The 20,118-nt window shown below is 45.4% G+C and overlaps 1 protein-coding gene across 4 annotated transcripts in view; it reads left to right on the top strand.

The window, feature by feature from the left end:
* Positions 1-20,118, top strand: part of LOC115073684 (signal transducer and activator of transcription 5B) — a 226,170-nt gene that overhangs the window by 199,662 nt on the left and 6,390 nt on the right. For 3 of the 4 annotated variants that reach the window (XM_029572300.1, XM_029572298.1, XM_029572299.1), the window contains 4 exons: positions 3,294-3,386; positions 4,551-4,757; positions 5,273-5,367; positions 6,260-6,426. In XM_029572300.1, coding sequence (XP_029428160.1) covers positions 3,294-3,386; positions 4,551-4,757; positions 5,273-5,367; positions 6,260-6,426 — 562 coding nt within the window. The remainder of the gene's footprint in view (positions 1-3,293; positions 3,387-4,550; positions 4,758-5,272; positions 5,368-6,259; positions 6,427-20,118) is intronic. The other variant, XM_029572301.1, reaches the window with a different exon arrangement.

Here is a 20,118-nt window from a genome sequence, read left to right as displayed (position 1 = left end):
GGTTCACTGTGATTTTGTTCAGTTTTTCTGACTCATCACCCCTGAAACCCATCTCAGGAATTGGTATCTCCCCAACATCCTCATTAGCAAACACGGAAGCAAAGAATTAATTTAGTCTTTCTGCAATGGCCTTATCTTCCCTAAGAGCCCCTTTAACCCCTCGGTCATCTAATGGTCCAACCGACTCTCTCACAGGTTTCTTGCTTCGGATATATTTAAAAAGGTTTTTGTTATGAGTTTTTGCCTCTATGGCCAACTTCATTTCAAATTCTCTCTTCGCCTGTCTTATCAATGTTTTACACTTAGCTTGACAATGCTTATGTTTTATCCTATTTTCTTCAGATGGATCCTTCTTCCAATTTTTGAAGGATGTTTTTTTTGGATAAAATAGCCTCTTTCACCTCACCTTTTAACTATGAAGGTAATCATTTTGCCTTCCTTCCACCTTTCTTAATGTGTGGAATACATATGGACTGCGCCTCTAGGATTGTATTTTTAAACAATGTCCATGCCTGTTGAACACTTTTAACCTTTGCAGCTGCACCTTTCAGTTTTTTTCTATTTTCCTCATTTTATCAAAGTTTCCCTTTTGAAAGTTTAGTGTTAGAGCTGCAGATTTACTTATTGTCCCCCTTCCAGTTATTAGTTTAAATTTGATCATGTTATGATCACTGTTGCCAAGTGGCCCCACCACCGTTACTTCTCTCACCAAATCTTGCGTTCCACTAAGAATTAAATCTAAAATAGCTCCCTCTCTTGTTGGTTCCTTAACCAATTGTTCCATGAAGCAGTCATTTATTACATCCAGGAACTTTATGTCTCTAGCAAGTCCTGATGTTACATTTACCCAATCAATATTGTTCCCCCATGGCCACTGGTGGGCAAAGTGTTACGGCAGATAAAAAAAAAAATCATCTAGGCGAGATGATTCTGGTGGAGCCAGATTGGTGACTGTGGCGACGGTTCGCAGATCTAGTCAGTCTGGTGGTGGACGGGCAGTTGTGGCTCAGTTATCTGCCGAAGCTTCTTCACCAGGGTGCCATATTTTTTTAAATAAGCAGCTCGCTTTTGTCTCACAGCTTGGCTTTTGAAAGGAAGCGCTTAAGAGGGAAAAGATTTCCACTCTGCTGCAGGCTAGAAAGCCTTGGCTTATGTGAGGATCTGGAGAGTTTTCAAGTCTTGGTGTGTAGATCAGAGAGTGAAGCCCACTCAGGCATTTAGGGTGCACATTTTAACCTTCTTGCAGAGAGGATTGGTGAAAGGCTTGGCCTTTAACTCCCTCAAAGTGCCTTTGAGGCAAGGTGCATGAAGTTTCCCTGGCCGCATATCTGGATGGTGGTGCATTTTCTCTGGGGGGGGCGGCGAATCATTTTTGTCTTCCAGTGTACAAGTTATGTCCTTCCTCTAACCTAAATTTGGTCCTTGGGGGGATGTGTGCAGCTCTGTTTAAGCCCTTAAGGAGAGCAACTATGAAGGATCTCACCTTAAAGGTTGTCTTTCTAGTGACAATCTGTTCTGCCTGTAGGATTTCGGACCTCCAGGCTTTGTCATATAGGGATCCATTTTTCAAGATCCCAGACTCCGGGGTTTCATTAGGTAGTAGGTAAGTACCCTCCTTTCTGCCGAAGGTGGTGTCAACTGTTCACTCGAGTCAGTCGGTGGAGCTTCCAGCTTTTCCAATCTGAACACATCAGAGCCGCATGCTAGGGATTTGAGGTTTTTGGACTCAAAGCAGGTGTTACTGCAGTATCTTAAAATCAGGGCATCCGATCATCTGTTTGTGCTATGGAGTGGTGCAAAAAAGGGGCATAAAGCTTCCAAGTCCACTATTGCGCGGTGACTGAAGGAAGCTATAGGCTTGGCATACATTTCAAGAAGGGTTGTCGCAGGCAGCTTCTTGGGCCGAATGTCAGCAGTTGTCGACGCAGGAGATTTGTTGTGCGGCTACTTAGAAGTCATTGCACACTTTTGCCAGACTTTATCGTTTGGATATCCAGGCTCCGGAGGCCATGGGCTTTGACGAGAGTATACTTCGAGCGGGACTCTCGCAGTCCCACCCTATTTAGGGAAGCTTTGGTACATCCCAGGAGTCTGAACTGATCTGGGTATGAACAGGAAATGAAAATCGGTTCTTACCTGCTAATTTTAATTCCTGGAATACCACAGATCACTCCAGAGTCCCACCCTCTTTGTGAGGGAGAGTCCACTTATGCTGTTATAAATATTCTGAAGAATTACTCAGGTTCCATTCGTTTTTCCTCCAGCTCATTAATGGGAGTTGTGATCAATAGTATTATATTTATTGTGGCCTATATCTTGGCTTGGGTACAGATCAATACTAAGGAACTGCAGGTGCCACACTAGGTTATATGCCAGTGTCAGTAAAGCTTTCTCTGTCTCCACCCACTGGAAGGGAGGCAAAACCCAGGAGTCTGGATTGATCTGTGATACTACAGGAAGGAAAATTAGCAGGTAAGAACCGAAATTCCTTTCTTGCAGTGTGCGCATTAGATAAATATTCAGAGTGGATGGCCCAGAAAACTAGTTCTGTTCAGGATCCCCAAGTAACATGAGTGTAGCCAGAAGCAGATGGTACCAAACGGTTACTTAATCCAGCGCTCCGTCTCCTACAGTGGCAAGAAGCAGGTGCTTAGAGGAAGCCCTGCCTTGGGTTGTCCATCTGAACCTGGTAGGAGGACTGGAGTAATCCATGAGCCCAGTCCTTTACTGGCCCCCTTCCATGCGTGGTGAAAAACTAGGGGTGAGTATATTAGTCAATTTCAGTAGTTCTTAGCTTATTAATTAAAAGTATTCTTTTATTCACATCTCAATGCACATTATATGGTATGAACAAAATTTGAATACAAATCGGCAAGCATGTAACATATATTACATTTTTCAAATGTTTTTACTCGGAGACATATTCCAAACTCCTCTTACATTAATAAATCCCACCCAAAAAATATATTCATACACACACATCTACATGAAGTACTTCCTCACACATCACTTACATGCATCAAATGGGAATATATGATATGTTTGCCAAATTTGTATAATATGATTATTAAGATGGGAATAAAAGAATACTTTTAATTAATAAGCTAAGGACTATTGAAATTGACTAATATACTTACCCCTAGTTTTTCGCCGTATTTTGTGTGTTTCGGGAAGTCTTTTCTAGTTTATCCAGTGTGTGGTCTCTCCTTCCGTGTGTGCCGTAAGTGCCTTTTCCCCACTTCAGACCTTCTTTGCCCATTTATCCTCGCCCTTTTGAATTTCCTTTCCTTCAGACTTTGTCTCTGCCGGTGGTGGTGATTGTTCACGGGAGTCAGGATAACAACGCCACAGCCACGGTTTTGTGGGACAATGCATTTGCTGAACCGGTAAGTGGAAGCACTCCTCCTGCTTGTGGCTGGCCACAGTGGTTTTTGGTTTCTTTATTTATAATCTGTTTAAAAATCCCTAAGGACATTCATAAAAAATCAGGTTGGTTGCATCCATTTTAATAAACTCCCCAAGGATGCGGGGGGGTCTCCAGATCCATAAGTGGGCACATTTAACAGATTTATCTAGGAGAGCTCTGAAGTGTAGCATTTTATTTCTCGGGGAGAGGGGGTGGGGGGATTGGGAAAGTTGACGTTCGTCAAGATGGTGCATGTTTTTATAGTACCCGAAGGCTTAATTCTAGGTATCAAACCAAATTCCCTCACTAGGACTGGGTGAGATGCCAGCCACTTGGAATTTGGCTGCATTCAACCAGCCCCGGGCTGATGAGCCAGGAGATTGAATGGGGTTGTCAACCGGAGCAGCGTCCCATGAAGGGTCAAGCAGGGAAAAACAGTTTCCTGATCAGAAGAAAGGGAATAAGCCGAGGCAATGCAGGGGGCTAGCCAGGTGCAGTTGTAAGTTGCAGGCAAACGTTATTCCAGTGCAGAAAGGTATTTATATATTTAATAATAAAAAGATAAATTTTAAAGAGCCAGAAAATACTGCAGAGGAAAAACTCAGAAGTACACTGCTAGCAGTGCCTGCCATACTGTTACAAAGAAACTTGGGAGAGAGGCAGAGGGGAAAGCCAGATTAACTGGGGTCAGGAATGAAACTGAGAAGATTCGATGTGCCTTATGGTCGTCCTACCATCCTATTCTGTTTCTGTAATGCACTTAAACCTGTCACTTTACTTGATGGGGATTGGGGAGACAGAGAAACATGACAGCAGAAAAAGACCGTAGGACCCATCCAGTCTGCCCATCCACCCAATTAATTTAGCATCACTTCCTTAGAGATCCCCTGTATTTATCCCCTGCTTTCTTGAATTCAGACACTTTTTTTTTTTTTTTGTCTACAACTTCCACTGGGAGGCTGTACTACGCAAGAAGTGGGGAACATTTGTCTGTCAGTTTCAACTCACGTCAGGTTCCCTTTATGAAGCAGTTCTTTGAGTCTGATTCCACCACAACTGGAGGAGCGTCCGTCTCCAAAGGGCTTTTTTTTTGTGATTTCTTGCTGGATTTACTTTTTTTTTTTTTTTTCCCCTCCTCCTCTAGGGACGGGTTCCCTTTGTGGTCCCTGACAAAGTTCTTTGGCCGCAGCTCTGCGAAGCCCTGAACATGAAGTTCAAAGCGGAGGTACAAAGCAACCGAGGTCTGTCCGAGGATAACCTGCTGTTCCTGGCACAGAAGCTCTTCAACAGCACCAGCACCCAGAAGGAGGACTTCATGAGCATGACCGTGTCCTGGTCCCAGTTCAACCGGGTAAGGAGGAGCCGGGATAGCTTAGCCTCCAGCCCCCCCTCCCAACATGGCTACACACAGACCCTCTTGGTCTTAAATCTGGTAGTTCTTTCATTTCTTTTTCTTCTCCCTCTCGAGCAAATGTATTTTTGCCTTGGTTTGGAATGAAAGATGTACATGTTCTTGACGGGTTTTTTTAAGGCATCCGATCCCCTATCTCTGCACAGACCCAGTTCTCCCCAGAGATCTTGCTTCAGCTTTTGGTGTCTTATCTTCATGCTTTGGACCCCTCCCTAAGATCGTCTTTTTAAGTTGGTTCATGCTATACTCGTCCTTCCGGGTGTATCTGGGATGCTGCTCTCCATCTCTCCCTCCCCAGCACCCACTCTAGAGGTCGCCCTTCTGTATTTATACCAACATAACGCTATTTGTTGTATATTCACCTTTCACCCAAAAGATGATTTATTCTGGGCAAAGAAATCCTGATGCGAGAGGAGAGAATCACGTGTGTCCTCCTGTTTGTTTTGCCTGAACAGGAAAACCTGCCCGGGTGGAATTACACGTTTTGGCAGTGGTTTGATGGGGTCATGGAAGTGTTGAAAAAGCATCTGAAGCCCCACTGGAATGATGGGTAAGAAACTTCCCTATTTATTTTGTGTGGCAGAAAGGAGCTATCTGTTTACTCAGCACTGTACATCAGTGCCACAGCGCATGAGGGCAGTGCTCCTTGCTTGCAGTAAAATAAAAATGTGCGGTGAGGGGATGGGGGGGAGAGGTGATGACCTTTACTGCAGCAGGTGGGGGAAGTCTTTAGAGACTGCTTTTTCAAACATGGTCCCAAGTTATATACATTTTTAATCGACTGATAAAATGTAATTTGCTGGAGCTAAAAATAACTGTGAGTGACTTGCTTTGCCTCCCTCTTCTCCTTTTTGGAAGGATGGCTGTCTCCACATAATCTTGCAAACCACATCTAATGCCCACGTCTTTCTCCTCCCTCCACCCTCCTGTTGGCGACTGAGGGCAAATTCCACCTCCTTCCCCCTCATACATACTTAGTTTATCCATCGATGCACGGGGTTGAGCATCTGCCATTGCACCCACATCTACTTCCCAGCACAGGAACCTGGCGCTAGAAATTTGAACATTGGGAGCAGTTTGTGCGTGTGGTACTGGCCATGATCACTAGCAGAAAAGGGAGGGTGAACAGGGGTCTGCCAAGTCCCTTCCTTGCCTCCCATGTTTATTACATTTTTATGGTGAGGTGTTCTCCTGGTGGTCGGATTTCAGTTGTGGGCCCCGATTAGGAAGCACAGCTGCTTTTTTTTTTTTATCATTCCTCTAGCTGCCTTCCTGAGAGCCGGGTGACTATTCATTGAGCTCGTACCCGTGCCCCATCTTGGGTATCCCTTGGTGGGGAGGCACCAACCACCCTTGCCCGCCTGAGGTTTCTTTTGTTTCTGTGTCTGGATGCCCCTCGTTCCACAAGTTTTGTTTTCACAGCAGCCTCCTTTCTGATGCAGGGCGATTCACGGATTTGTGAATAAACAGCAAGCCCATGACTGGCTGGCTAGCAAGCCGGATGGCACCTTTCTCATGCGCTTCAGCGACTCGGAGATCGGGGGGGTAACTGTAGCCTGGAAATTTGATTCGCGTAAGTTCAGTGGCCACGGAAAAAATTTGGCTTCCTGTAAGTTGCACCTTTTAATTTCAAAATCTCTTTTATGTTGGGTTTTGCTTTTGTTTCTGCATTGCTGCTGCTGTTTTGGGGACCTGATGACCCAATATGTTGCCGTTTTGCATTTTAAATCTTTTTTCATCTGCTTAGAAGGAAGCCACCGTGCACTGTGTGCTCTCCATATCCCCCCGTGTAATGTCCATATCCCCACCGTACACAAGGTTCTTCATTTTCGGCTTTTATTTTACTTTTTTTTGTCCTGGGAATTTATTGCTGTTCTTTATAAGAGAGCCAAGGAAACTGGAGAAAATGAAAGCAAATACTGACACTTTGATTTTTTGGATAACTGTCAGTGTTGGTGACCAGACACATGAAGCACCACTTAGCTTCTCCTCCTGTGTCACCATTGAGGGTGGGATGGGAAAAGGAAATAGGAGATTGTATTGGGGTTTGTGGGTGGACGACTTAGTACTGGGTGGAGGGGAGTCTAGGACTACTACAACTTCATCAGGACCAAAACAAAATTTCTGCACGTTGGGGATATTTCAAAATTAGAGTGAAAATCAGTAAGGAAACACAAAACAAATAATAGTGTTTGTAATAACTGGGATTTGTGTGAGTAAACACTGGATTATGCCGAAAATGAATGACCCTGACCAAGGAGTATCCATGTCCAACATTCAGCTTGCAGTACGTGTTTCCATTGTCTTGAGTCCACCATACAAATATCCTTATCCACCATGCACTGGGCAATTTTCATATTCACTGGGTGATGTTCAGAAATTTCACACAGCAAATAGCAGAGGTCTTAGATACTGGATGACATTTTTTGAGTAATTAGCGCCTTGTTCGTGCTTTGCAGTTAGTGTATGCACATTTGCTTTAGACTTGCTGCTAGTAATCAAGTGCCTCTTTAATCTTGGAATGACCAATCCCATCCAGGGAGGTGATCTTCCCTCTTCACTGTGTATGTGAAATGAGTTTTGAAATGATCTCCAGGATCAAATATGAACATGGAAGGGGAAGCCTTTGGACACACGTAATCCTGGAGTAGTCCCCAGACGTGAATATGGTAGGATGTGATTACTGAAGTGGAAGGGTTAGTTATGAAAATGATGTGAGTAGCGAGTGGTATGGGGTAATGGGAAGTGACACACTGAGTTCAGATGAGAGGGAGGAGACAGCTGGGATATAAGGAGGAGAGAACAGAAGCAGCAGGGAGTTATCTGTGGACAAGCAGAACAGTAATGGGCCACACAAGTGGGTGATATCATCCGACAGCACCAAGACAGAAAAATCTCTCTCTGTCCTCAGAGTACCAGAGGAGTGACTTGAATTTCCATTCCCCTCCAGTAAAGCGGGAGTAGAAATCTGCTCTTTAGTGCCCAAGCATTCAGGAGCTAGAACAGGCCCCATTAGCTCCAACAACACATTGGCATATAGAAAAGAGCCTTCAGCTTGGAGACTTCACCAGCACAGTTGTAATGAAATCAAATTTGACATAATCACTGATAAAAGGACATTAAGTTAAACTACTGCAGCAGCATACAACTTTAAAAAGAGAAACTATGATGGAATGAGAAAATTAATTAGAAAAAAAACCTAAAAGGACCTGTTGTTAAAAGTTTAACATTTGCATGAAGCATGGACAGTGTTTAAAAATACCATCTTAGAAGTCCAGATAAAATGTATTCCTTGCAATAAAAGAGGTTGAAGGAAGACCAAACAACTGCCAGCATGGTTTAATGGTGAGATGAGAAATAGTTAAAACAAAAAGGGCATCTTTCAAAAAAATAGAAAGTAGACCCTAATGAGGAAAATACGCAAAAGCTTAAGTATTGGCAAACTAGATGTAAAACAATAGTTAGACAGGCCAATAGAAATTTGAGAAGAAGCTTATCAGAAAGGTAATAACCAGTAAAAACATTTTCAAGGTCATTGAAAGCAAACTGCCTGTGAGGGAGTCAGCTGGGCTGCTAGATGACCAAAAAGTGAAAGGGTGTTTAGGGAAGAAAAGAAAATAGCAGAAAAACTGAATGAATTCTTTGGTTTGGTCTTTACTGAGAAGGATGTTGGGAACATATTCTCATTGGAAATATTCTTTGATGGTGATCATTCTGAGCAACTAAAGCAAATCTCTGTGATGATGGAAGATCTAATATTCTCACAGGACAAGCAGGATGGTAGTCCTCACATATGGGTGACATCACAGGATGGGCCCAGTCACGGAACACATTCTGTCAAAGTTTCCAGAACTTTGACTGGCCCCTACTGGGCATGCCCAGCATGACACTAACCCTGCAGCCAGCAGGGGTCCCTCTTTATTCTTCTTTTTTCCGCGCAGCAGTAGCCACGCGGTTAAGGAGCTCTGAAGAGATTCCTGACAGGAATTTTCCTCACGGAATTATTAAAAGTTAATTTGCCCCACAGGGGTCCCTCCATTAACTTTTTTCAGTCCGCGGAACTCAGGTAAGTTTTTACCCGTTTTCAGTCTATTACTGTCGAGTTTGGCCCTCGCGGTCTACTGGCCGTCGACTGTACCGTGGCTCGATTTTTCTATGGCCATGGCGTCGGGGTTCCGTCGGTGACCGGATTGTACTCGCACCATGTCCATTACAGACCCCCCATAAAGTCTGTGTAATGTGTCTTGGATGAGAGCACGATGTCTTGACCTGCACCAAATGTGCCCTAATGACACTAAAAGGTCGCAAGGCCAGAATGGAGAAGATGGAACTTCTCTTCCGTGCTCAAACCCCGACTCTGTCCATTGCATCGACGTCGTCAGAACTGGCACCGTCAACATCGCGCCAGCATCGACCACAGGCCGGTGACCGCCCGGTATCGACGACTTCTCAGCCTTCGACACCCTCTACTCCCCCTCAGGATTGAGGGGATCGTAGAGAGAAACATCGCCATCAGCACCAAAAGACTCGGACCATCGAGGGAGCGAAAGTATCGACCTCGCCATCATCCGAGCCGCTGTCGAAGAAACCCCGTCCAGAAAAGGCACCGACCTTTTCGGCGACCGGGTCACTGAGGCAACCCTCCCCCGACAGGGTATCGGGAGCCGCGACTCCGCCTTTAACGGTGGTCCCTCCGGCTATGCCTCTGCCTCCTTCTTCTGTTCCGTAGCTGGGGCTGCTTGCTCCAGGTCTCCGAGAAGAACCGGACCAGATGGTTCAGGAGGCCATCGACAAGGCGATGCATCAAATCCAAGGTTCCCTGGCACAGACACCAGCACCGATAGTGGAACCGACCATTTACCCGATTCCAGCAGCATTGGCACCGCTGCTTTCCAGGATGGAAGCGCTTATTGCCGCTTTTCCACCGATGGACCCCGGGTCACCGATGGCTCCGGTGCCCTCCCCGCTTGCTCTGTCATCGGGAGGAGAAACACCGTTCCGCATCCCTCCATCGGAAGTTCTGCCTCAGCCATCGAGACCGATACAACCATCGCCACTGATTCCATCGGTGCTGATACGTCCATCAGCACCATCTGGCCATCCATCGATGCCCTTGATGCCTGCGCCGGGTCCTTCGATGCCGTCATCAGTGCCTCTGTGAATATTCCTCCGATGCCTTCGGAGCCTAGACCGGGACCTTCAGGTATCCATCTACCCCGTCCTCCTCTAGTTCCTAGAGGGGCAGGTACTGATCCTTATGATACCGGGACTGATGACTCCTCACCAGACATGATGATTTGCCATCACCTCCTTCACCCACTGAGAGCAGAAAGCGTTCTCCGGAGGACCTTTCTTTCATAAATTTTGTGAAGGAAATGTCTGAATTGGTCCCCTTCCAATTACAGACTGAACAGGACGACAGATATCAGATGATGGAGTTGCTCCAATTCTTGGATGCGCCCAAGGAAATCACCTCCATCCCTATCCACCAGGTTCTTCTGGACCTCCTCAAGAAGAACTGGGAACATCCTGGCTCCATTGCACCAGTCCACAGAAAAGCTGACACTACCTATTTGGTGCAATCAGCTCCAGGCTTTCAGAAACCTCAATTGTATCACCAATCTGTGGTGGTTGAATCTGCGCAAAAGAGAGCAAAAAGATCAAAACCTCACACTTCCTTTCCCCCTGGCAAGGAACAGACATTTTTAGATGCCATTGGTCGCTGAGTCTTCCAAGGATCAATGCTGATCTCCCAAATTGCCGCTTATCAGCTTTATATGACCCAATATAATAGGGTCATTTTTAAGCAGATACAAGAATTGATAGACACTCTGCCTCAGTCATGTCAACAACTGCAAACCCTAGTTAACAAAGGTTTTGAGGCAGGCAAATATGAGATCAGATCATGTTTTGACATCTTTGACACTGCAACCAGAGTATCTGCAGCTGCCATTTCAGCAAGACGATGGGCTTGGCTCAAGTCTTCGGACCTTCGACCTGAAGTCCAGGACAGATTGTCTGACCTCCCCTGTGTAGGGGACAATCTTTTTGGTGAGCAGATTCAAAAGACAGTGGCTGAATTAAAGGAACATCATGAGACTCTGACAGCTCTTTCTGATACCTTCAGACTATCCTTCCAAACAGCCTTTCCGGAAGGACTCTAAAAAGTCTTTCTTCAGACCAAAGACATCCTACCCGCCAGATGCCGGTCTGCAAGACCTTTTCTCAAAGCACAGTCTTGTCAGACCCGGAAACAAAAGCCTCAAATAGCCCCCCAGCCGGGTCCTGCTTCTGGCTTTTGACTCTCGCTTAGAGAGCAGCAGCCAGTTTCCATTACCACACATACCAGTGGGAGGTCGGTTGTGCCATTTCAACAACAGGTGGTACTCAATCACCTCGGACCAGTGGGTCCTAGCGATAATTGCTCAGGGCTACCATCTCAACTTTCTCTCCATTCCACCGGATTCCCCACCTCTCATGTCGTGGAGAACATCCGATCATTCATTACTCCTGGAGCAAGAGGTTTCCCTCCTGCTCCAGTCCAGAGCAATCGAACCAGTACCATTCCCTCAGCAAGGTCTCTGGTTCTATTCCTGGTACTTTCTCATCCCCCAAAAATCAGGAGGAGTTCAACCAATTCTGGATCTACGAGCCCTAAACATGTACATCCAGCGAGAAAAATTCAAGATGGTAACCTTGGGCTCGCTTCTTCCTCTTCTACAAAGAGGAGACTGGCTCTGTTCTCTAGACCTCCAGGATGCATACACTCATATTGCGATAATTCCATCTCATCGCAAATACCTGAGGTTTCTCGTAGGCCCCAAGCACTATCAATACCGAGTGCTTCCATTCGGCCTAGCGTCTGCACCACGAGTCTTCACAAAATGCCTTGTCATGGTTGCAGCCTTCCTCAGGACTCAAGGTGTTCACATCTACCCCTATCTGGACGATTGGTTAATCAGGGCTCCAACTCAGCAAGCCACTTTGTCCTCCCTACATCTCACCATACAAACTCTAATTTCACTCTGATTTCTCATCAATTACGACAAATCCTGCTTAGTCCCATCTCAAACCTTATTGTTCATTGGAGCAGACTTGGACACCTTGCAAGCAAAGATTTTCCTGCCTCGACAACGAGCTCTCACTCTCATCTCTGGCGTATCAGCTGCAATGTCAACACTCAACGACTGCACATCGTTTTCTCATCCTCCTGGGACACATGGCGTCCTCAGTTCAGGTCACTCCAATGGCCCATTTGGCCATAAGAGTCATGCAGTGGACTCTAAGGTCATAATGGACTCCATCCCTTCAGCCCCTGTCGACCATTGTCCACGTAACAGACTCACTCCGTCTCTCTCTCGCCTGGTGGACAAATCAGACCAATCTTCTACAGGGCTTGCCCTTTCAGGTGCCAGACCCTCAAATAATTCTCACCACCGATGCTTCCAACTTCAGATGGGGAGCCCATGTGGCCGATCTGCAGACACAAGGTTCTTGGTCTCCAGAGGAAGCCAAACACCAGATAAACTTCCTGGAGCTGCAATCAATCCGATACGCTCTGAGTATTTCAGGATCGCCTGTCCAATCAGGTCATCCTGATCCAGACAGACAACCAGGTGGCCATGTGGTACATCAACAAACAGGGAGGGACGGGCGCCTACCTTCTGTGTCAGGAAGCCCTCTCCCACTCGATGTACCTCAAGGCCACCTACTTGCCCGGAATAGACAACGTGTTGGCAGACAAGTTGAGTCGCACCATCTTCCAACAATGGGGATAACCTCAAATAGACCTCTTTGCATCACCCCAGAATCGCAAAGTAGGCAATTTCTGCTCTCTCACTCGCAGCTAACATCATCCACCAAGAGACGCGTTCTCCCTATCATGGGTAACCGGTCTCCTATACACATTCCCTCCACTTCCACTTCTCTTCAAGACTCTCGTGAAGTTACGTCAGGACAAGGGAACCATGACCCCGCCAGGTGTGGTTTCCAATACTTCAGGATCTCTCCATTCGCAGGCACATTCCTTTGGGAACGGACCCGCTTCTAATCATTCAAAACGACGGGTGCCTTCGCCACCCAAATCTTCAAGCCTTGTCCCTGATGGCATGGATGTTGAAAGGTTAATCCTTCAGCCACTTAACCTTTCTGAACCAGTTTCCCATGTCTTGATTGCTTCACGGAAGCCTTCCACGAGAAAAGCTTACTATTACAAATGGAACAGGTTCACATCATGGTGCTCTTCCCAGACCCTTGACCCCTTTACCTGTCCAATCCCAAAGTTTCTAGACTATCTCTGGCACTTGTCAGAATCAGGTCTTAAAACTTCCTCCATTAGAATGCATGTCAGTGCGGTAGCCGCCTTCCATAAGGGGTCGGGGATGTCCCTAAATCAGTACAACCCCTTGTCACACGATTTCTAAAAGACTTGCTTCACCTCAGACCTCCACTGCGTCCTCTGGCCCCTTCTTGGGACCTCAACCTGGTTTTGGGTCGGCTCATGAAATCACCATTCGAGCCTCTTCACTCCTGCGATCTTTGCTATCTAACATGGAAAGTGATTTTCCTCCTGGCAATCACTTCTGCTCGCAGACTGGCTGATACAGTAAAAGTCGCAGGAGAGTGGGCGAACAAGCCACTCTCCTGTGCGCGCAATTCACTAAATTAATTTATTTAAATTAGGGCCTGCGGCAGCTGTCAGCGGGTTTGACAGCCGATGCTTAATTTTGCTGGCATCGGGTCTCAAACCCACTGACAGCCGCGGTTCGGAAACCGGACGCCGGCAAAATTGAGCTTCCGGTTTTCAACCCACGAGCTGCGGGCCCATTTTAAATTTTTTTTTTTTTTAATTTTTAACTTTTTTTTAACTTTGGAGGCCTCCGACTTAATATTGCCATGATATTAAGTCGGAGGGTGCTTTTCTGTGCACTTCCCCGACGCCGGCAGAAATTAGCGCCTATCTTTGGGTAGGTGCTAATTTCTTAAAGTAAAATGTGCGGCTTGACGGACGCGGTTTTTCAACTCATTTGTGACGTATGGGGCACGCCCAGCATGGATCTCATGGTGACGTTTCAGAATGCCAAAGCTCCACAGTTCTATGCTCGACGGAGAGACAGGAGCAGAAGGGGTAGATGCCCTAGTGCTGCCTTGGCCCACAGAGGTTCTTCTGCACATCTTTCCGCCTTGGCCATTGATCGGCAAATTGCTCAGGCGGATAGAGATCCATCCAACGGAGGTCATCCTGGTAGCTCCAGAATGGCCAAGATGTCCCTGGTTCACAGACCTTCTCAATCTTGCCGTGGAGGGCCCGCTGCGGTTTCCAGTTCTCCTGGACCTGCTGCATCAAGGGCATGTTTGTTTGGAAGAAGTCTATCGCTTCTGTCTAACGGCATGGCTTTTGAAAGGCAGAGGTTAAGTCGCAAAGGCTGTTCTCCGGCTGTAGTAGCCACACTCCTTCGATCGCGTAAGACTTCTATCAATCTCACATATGTTAGAGTATGGAAAGTTTTTGAGACTTGATATCTGGACCAAAAGGTCACACCTACCCGGTCTTCGGTGTCAGATATTCTTTGTTTTCTACAATCTGGTTTAACGGTTTGTCATGTAGTTCCCTCAGAGTGCAAATGGCGGTGCTTGGTTGTTTGCGTGGATCCATCCAGGGCGTAGCGTTAGTCGCACATCCGGATGTAGTTCATTTTCTTAAGGGAGCAAAACACTTGCGTCCTTCACTTCAGCATCCCTATCCGTCATGGAGTCTGAATTTAGTCCTCACTGCTCTTTGTTCGGCGCCTTTTGAGCCCTTGAAGAGAGCAACTCTAAAAGTTCTTACCTTGAAGGTGATTTTTCTGGTGGCCATTACATCCGCTCATAGGGTGTCAGAACTCCAGGCACTTTCATGTAAGGAACCCTTTTTGCGGATTTCGGAATCAAGAGTTTCTTTAAGGACAGTTCTGTCTTCTTGCCAAAAGTGGTTTCCTCTTTTCATGTCAACCAATTGGTTGATCTGCCTGCCTTCACGGAGTTAGACCGTTTGGATCCTTTGGCTGCTGACTTGCGGAAGCTTGACGTTTGCAGAGCTTTGCTGCGTTACCTAGAGGTTACCAATTAGTTTTGTGTGTCTGACCATCTCTTTGTGCTGTGGAGCGGACCTAAAGGAGGACCGCAGGTGTCCAAAACTACTATAGCTTATTGACTAAAAGAGGCTATTAGTTCGGCCTATCTCCTTCGGGGTAGATCCCTTCCTACGAGTCTGCGTGCCCACTCTACTCGTTCGCAAGTGGCGTCTTGGGCAGAGTGTCAGATGCTATCACTGCAGGAGATATGCAGGGCGGCTATATGGAAATCCTTGCATACTTTTGCAAGACATTACAGACTGGATGTTCAGACTCCAGTTGTGGGAGGATTTGGAGAGGGAGTGCTTTGAGCGGGCCTCTCCAGATCCCATCCCAATTAAGGAAGCTCTGGAACATTCCAGGAGTCTGGACTGATCCGGGTACGTACAGGGAAAGGAAAATTAGTTTCTTACCTGATAATTTTCGTTCCTGTGTAGTACCATGGATCAGTCCAGAATCCCACCCATCTCAGACATGAGAGAAAGGGAGAGTCCGCTCGGTTCTTATACATTATCTTATTTCAGATTGGCAGAGTTCTGAATTTTGTCCTCAAGTGGTTCTCAAGGTTCAGGTCCTGGGAGGGTTCAGTGGACCGGTTTGTTTCTTTTACTGTATATAGTTATAATGGTTTTGAGATTTCCATTCTGCTTTGACATTGAGTAATACTGCCGGACTGTAGGTGGCACCAGCCTATTTATAGGCGGAGTTTGTTTTGATAAATGCTCTGTCTGCTAGAGGGGGTGCAAAACCCAGGAGTCTGGACTGATCCGTGGTACTACAGGAACGAAAATTATCAGGTAAGAAACTAATTTTCCTTCAAGTCAGGGCTACTGCATCTTCCTCAGCTCATTCTTGATCTACTTCCATAGAAGATATTTGCAAATATGGCACTAGGGCTTCTCTCCACAGATTCAGTGCTTATTACTTCCTAGAAACTGCTTCAAGTCAAGACAGCAGTTTTGGCCAAGCAGTTCTTAAGTTTGTTTAATTCCTTCAACTCTCCCTCCAACTTTTTCAAACATGGGTTGCATGTTGTTCACCATCAGAACATAACAAATGTGTTCGTGCGACTCTCAACTTGGGAGTCACCACATGTGGCTGATTATTGTCTTAATTATCCATGGAGAAAACAAAATTGCTTACCTGTGACATGTGTTCTCCGTAGACAGAAGGACAAATCAGCCACACAAGCCCACCCTCCTTCCCTTAGAGTTGAAGGCTTGTGCGGTGGTGGCTGCGCAGGAACACCCACAAATGCTCACAGGTTTTCTGAGCTCTCGGAGCTTTTTCGTCTTGACGTCATTGGATGACGTCACCTACTTGTGTGGCTGATTTGTCCTGCCGTCTACAGAGAACACTTGTCACAGATAAGCAACTTTGCTTTCTCTCTCTTTCCAAGGTCTTTAGCTATGTGGAAGGATGGACGTGGTGTAGAGAAGGTTAGGGGTGCAGAGAAAGGAAGGAGGCCTAGAGAAAGCAAGAACAAAAAGAGCAACCAGTAGAGAGAGAGAAAGAGAGAGGCAATCCTTTTATCTCGTGTTAAGGAGGGGTCTAAAGTAACCAAAAAAGTAATTGCAGAATGTTACTTACAGTAGCTGCCTGACTGTAATTTTATAGTTTAATTTTGTGATGCTATCAAGAAGTAATGCTTCCAAATGGATAAAATAGGAACTCCAAACTTTCTGAAATTCTTTAAGCAGCTACTCTTCGATTCACCGGAGGGTGGGCTACCTCACACATACTGGAATTCGATTGCCTCACGCCTTGTGCGACGATGTCGCAGACCAGTCACTTCCGACGTGTGCACATTGGGAGGTGGGAGAACAGGTTGCCGCAGAGTCTCGATTGATGGCTGCTACTGGGAGTCTGCAAAAAAAAAAAAAGAGAGACCGGGGAAGAGCAGCTTCATGGAATTTCAGTGTTTTGCTGTTTGCCTTGTGTGTTTTCAAATTACTCACCAGTGCCTGATGGATAAGTCCTCCCCACCCCCACCAAAGTGGGAAGAATCTTAATGGATTTCATTGTCCAGTGATGTCCAATTCTCTCTAAATTGTGTGGTTGCAGGAATAATCTGTTTTACTGCTGCAGGCTGTTTTGTTGGGGTTTGCTTTTGCTCCCCAGGTTTGTGCATTCTTTTGAGCTCGTGCCCTGTTTACCGTATTTCCGTCAGACAGAGATGGCCAACGTCGCTGCTCTTAAATGTTAAAGGAATCTGGACAGTGATGCTCAGGGGTGAACCTTTTTTGTTTTGTGCGTGACTTTTTCTGTGGGGGGGGGCTCCCCCCCTCCTTTATGTTTTCAGGTATCTCCATGACTTTTAAAGCAGCTTTTCAGCTCTCCTGACGCATTTTTTCATTTGGCTGTGATAAAAGAGAACTAGGAATCGCCACATACATGATGATTTATCCCATCAGCGAGGCTCGAGCTGGGTCAGGTGTACCTGACCAACCACTGTGTGGTTTTTTTTTTTGTCATGTCTTGGCTACTGCAGACTCTTCCTAGCTGTTTGTTTCTTGCTTTACCAGTAACCGTCAACAGGAAAACATCTGAGGATCGGAATCCCATCTTCCTCTGTTGGGTGAGGTTGCAGGGGTTGGCGGGAGAGAGGAACAGTTTGGTGTTTGGGGGTTGGCTGTGCAGTAGACATGATGTGTTAGTAAGATTAATGAATACAGCATAGAAGATGCAGAGGGAAAATGATTATAAAATATTTTGTTTCTATAGTGACATGTTTTATTGGATGAACATACTGGAATGCAATTAAAAAAAAAAAAAAAAAAAAGAACCCCCACCCTGCTCCCTAATTTTAATGGGGGAAGTTTGTAAAACTGTCTGTTTTTGTGCAAAACCCAAAGCGTGCTTTTTAGCTGTGGACTTTGCCCCAGATTTCAAGAGGACGGTACATGTGCGCCTTCTCTTTGTACCGGCGGACTTTTTCACCTTTGGAAAGAAAGCAATGCACATAGATTTGAAACGTCAATTTACGCGCTTTATTTTCTGATTCTGCTAGAAAAATGTTCCCCCCTTCCCCACAAATGCAGCTAATGCCATGCGTACGGTTTGCTGGATCAAGGGAGGAACATTTTCTCGACAGCCAGTTTACCTGGGAAGATCACTGTTTACCCACACAGATGGCTTTAGGAATTGCCCTCGGGTGTTAGGATTCTTTACATACAGCACGACTTACAAATAGAAAGGAGACGGTGGTATCAGCTGAATGTTTTCCCTTTGTGTTTTTTATAGGCCATGTTTGTTTCGCTTGCTAGTAAACGTGTCGTGGTCCATATTCAGAAGCATTTAGCAGGATAACTTAGAAGATTTGCTAAATGAAGATTTGGGAACTTATCTGGCTAAATTCTAGCTGCATAAGTTAGGGGTGTTCCAAGGCCCAAGGCTGAGACTGGGAGGAGTTGTTACCTGGCTAATTCCAGTATTCAGAGTTAACCAGCTAAGTCAAAGAGCTATCCTAAACTTAGCCAGATAAAGGCAGGCGATTTTAACTTTGATAGCCAGCTATGTTCAGTAATGCTGCTGCAGTATTGAATATATCTCCCAAGTTATCCAGATAAGTTTATCCAGCTACCTTTGATATCCAGACAGTGACTGGATATGGACTTTTGTCATGTCTACTGCAGGGGGAGGGCCGATGTGCCTGTCAGAAACACAAGGTGCGCTTCTCTTTCTCCATCACACCTCGTCCGGCAGAGGGAGAACAGATTCCATCGTCTAGGATGTTTTTGTTGCTGGCGGTATACTGTTGGTGCACGCTTTACAGTAGCCGCCAAGACTGGCAAAAAGAAAAAAAAACAAAAACCTGCTGTAGTTTGGTGAATACCCCAACTGGCATGATACAGCGGGCACATTATTGTGCGATGGTGCTCTTTCACTAGGACATTTAAAGTCTATTTGATATTAATGAGGGAGTTATTTTGACTTACATAATTAACTTTTATTTGTGGTGTTAGGTTAATTTGTATTGAGCCTTGCTAATCTTGTTTTTTCTAGTGAATTCCTAATTTTATTGTACAATTTCAATGAGCCGTAGCACACACTGGAGAGCTCTTGAGCTATAGAAATACAAATTGAAACATTTTTTTTTAATTTTTGATGTTCGTTGATCAAGATTCGATATGAGACAAAGAGTAATATATACAACTGTTTATGCAAATTACACTGACAAAGGAAGGGCATGCAATTGGTGCAAGCTGAATGCATGAGAGCCTTGTATCGCAGGCTTGTATGCAGGCAGAGGTCCTTGGATGTCATGAACCCTCATCTCCAGCATCTTGGGTTGCGGGATGGGGTGTGACCTCGTCACTTTAGTCAGACTAGCAACAACACAGGTTAATGTTTCAGTCAAACCTTAACCCAGGTAGTAGTAAATAGATTAACCGCTGGCAGAATGACCTTGCTGGGATCAGGTGCATATCTGTGTGTAAAAAAAAAATGGTGTGTTGGGAGGGCAGCAACAATTATGCATGTAAGTTGCTATTTTATAAGAGATGTATGCATGTACATGGCGTTACACCTGCTCTTTATCTGGAGTAAGTGATTGTAAACGTCTTAAGAGCGAAATACTGACTAGGTGGAGGTCTTGGGTGAAATTGGGGGAGTTAAAGCTGAACTGCCAGGAGGGTCTCAATGACCTGTAGATGGACTGGGGCGAATTTGTAGACTAATTGGTAAGACTGGTAATTTCATTGCTACTCGCATGTTAGAAAATCTCCTGATTTACACCCGTAAAAGCGAATTTATGGGAATAAATGCAGTAAAATCTCCACATGTATATTTTTAAAGTTAGAAGTAAAAATACGTGGGTATAGTAGTTGTGCGCCACTTATCTGGATAAGTAGCATTATTTAAGACTTATCCAGCTATCTGATTTAGCAGGATAAGTAGCGTTTTTAAGACTTATCTGGTTAAGTAGCTGCAAAGCCCACTACTTAGCTAGATAAGTCAAAACTTATCCAGATAAGTGCAATATGCATTTATTTATTTATTTATTTATTTACATACAAGTGCATGCTGCATTGTACATTGTGTGTATTTTATATAACATAAATATATTATAGGTTTTCAGCTTTTAAGTCCTGGGAAAACTGCAGTGAGTGCAGTGGGATTATGGTTTTATCTACTGGCTGGAGCAGTAATGGCTGGGATGACTTGTCCCTACTTCAGCTTGTAGTACT

Source organism: Rhinatrema bivittatum, chromosome 12 (assembly GCF_901001135.1).
Source record: "Rhinatrema bivittatum chromosome 12, aRhiBiv1.1, whole genome shotgun sequence".
Taxonomy (NCBI): domain Eukaryota; kingdom Metazoa; phylum Chordata; class Amphibia; order Gymnophiona; family Rhinatrematidae; genus Rhinatrema; species Rhinatrema bivittatum.
The sequence above is the reverse complement of the archived record's forward strand: the minus strand, read 5'-3'. Positions and strand labels throughout refer to the sequence as shown.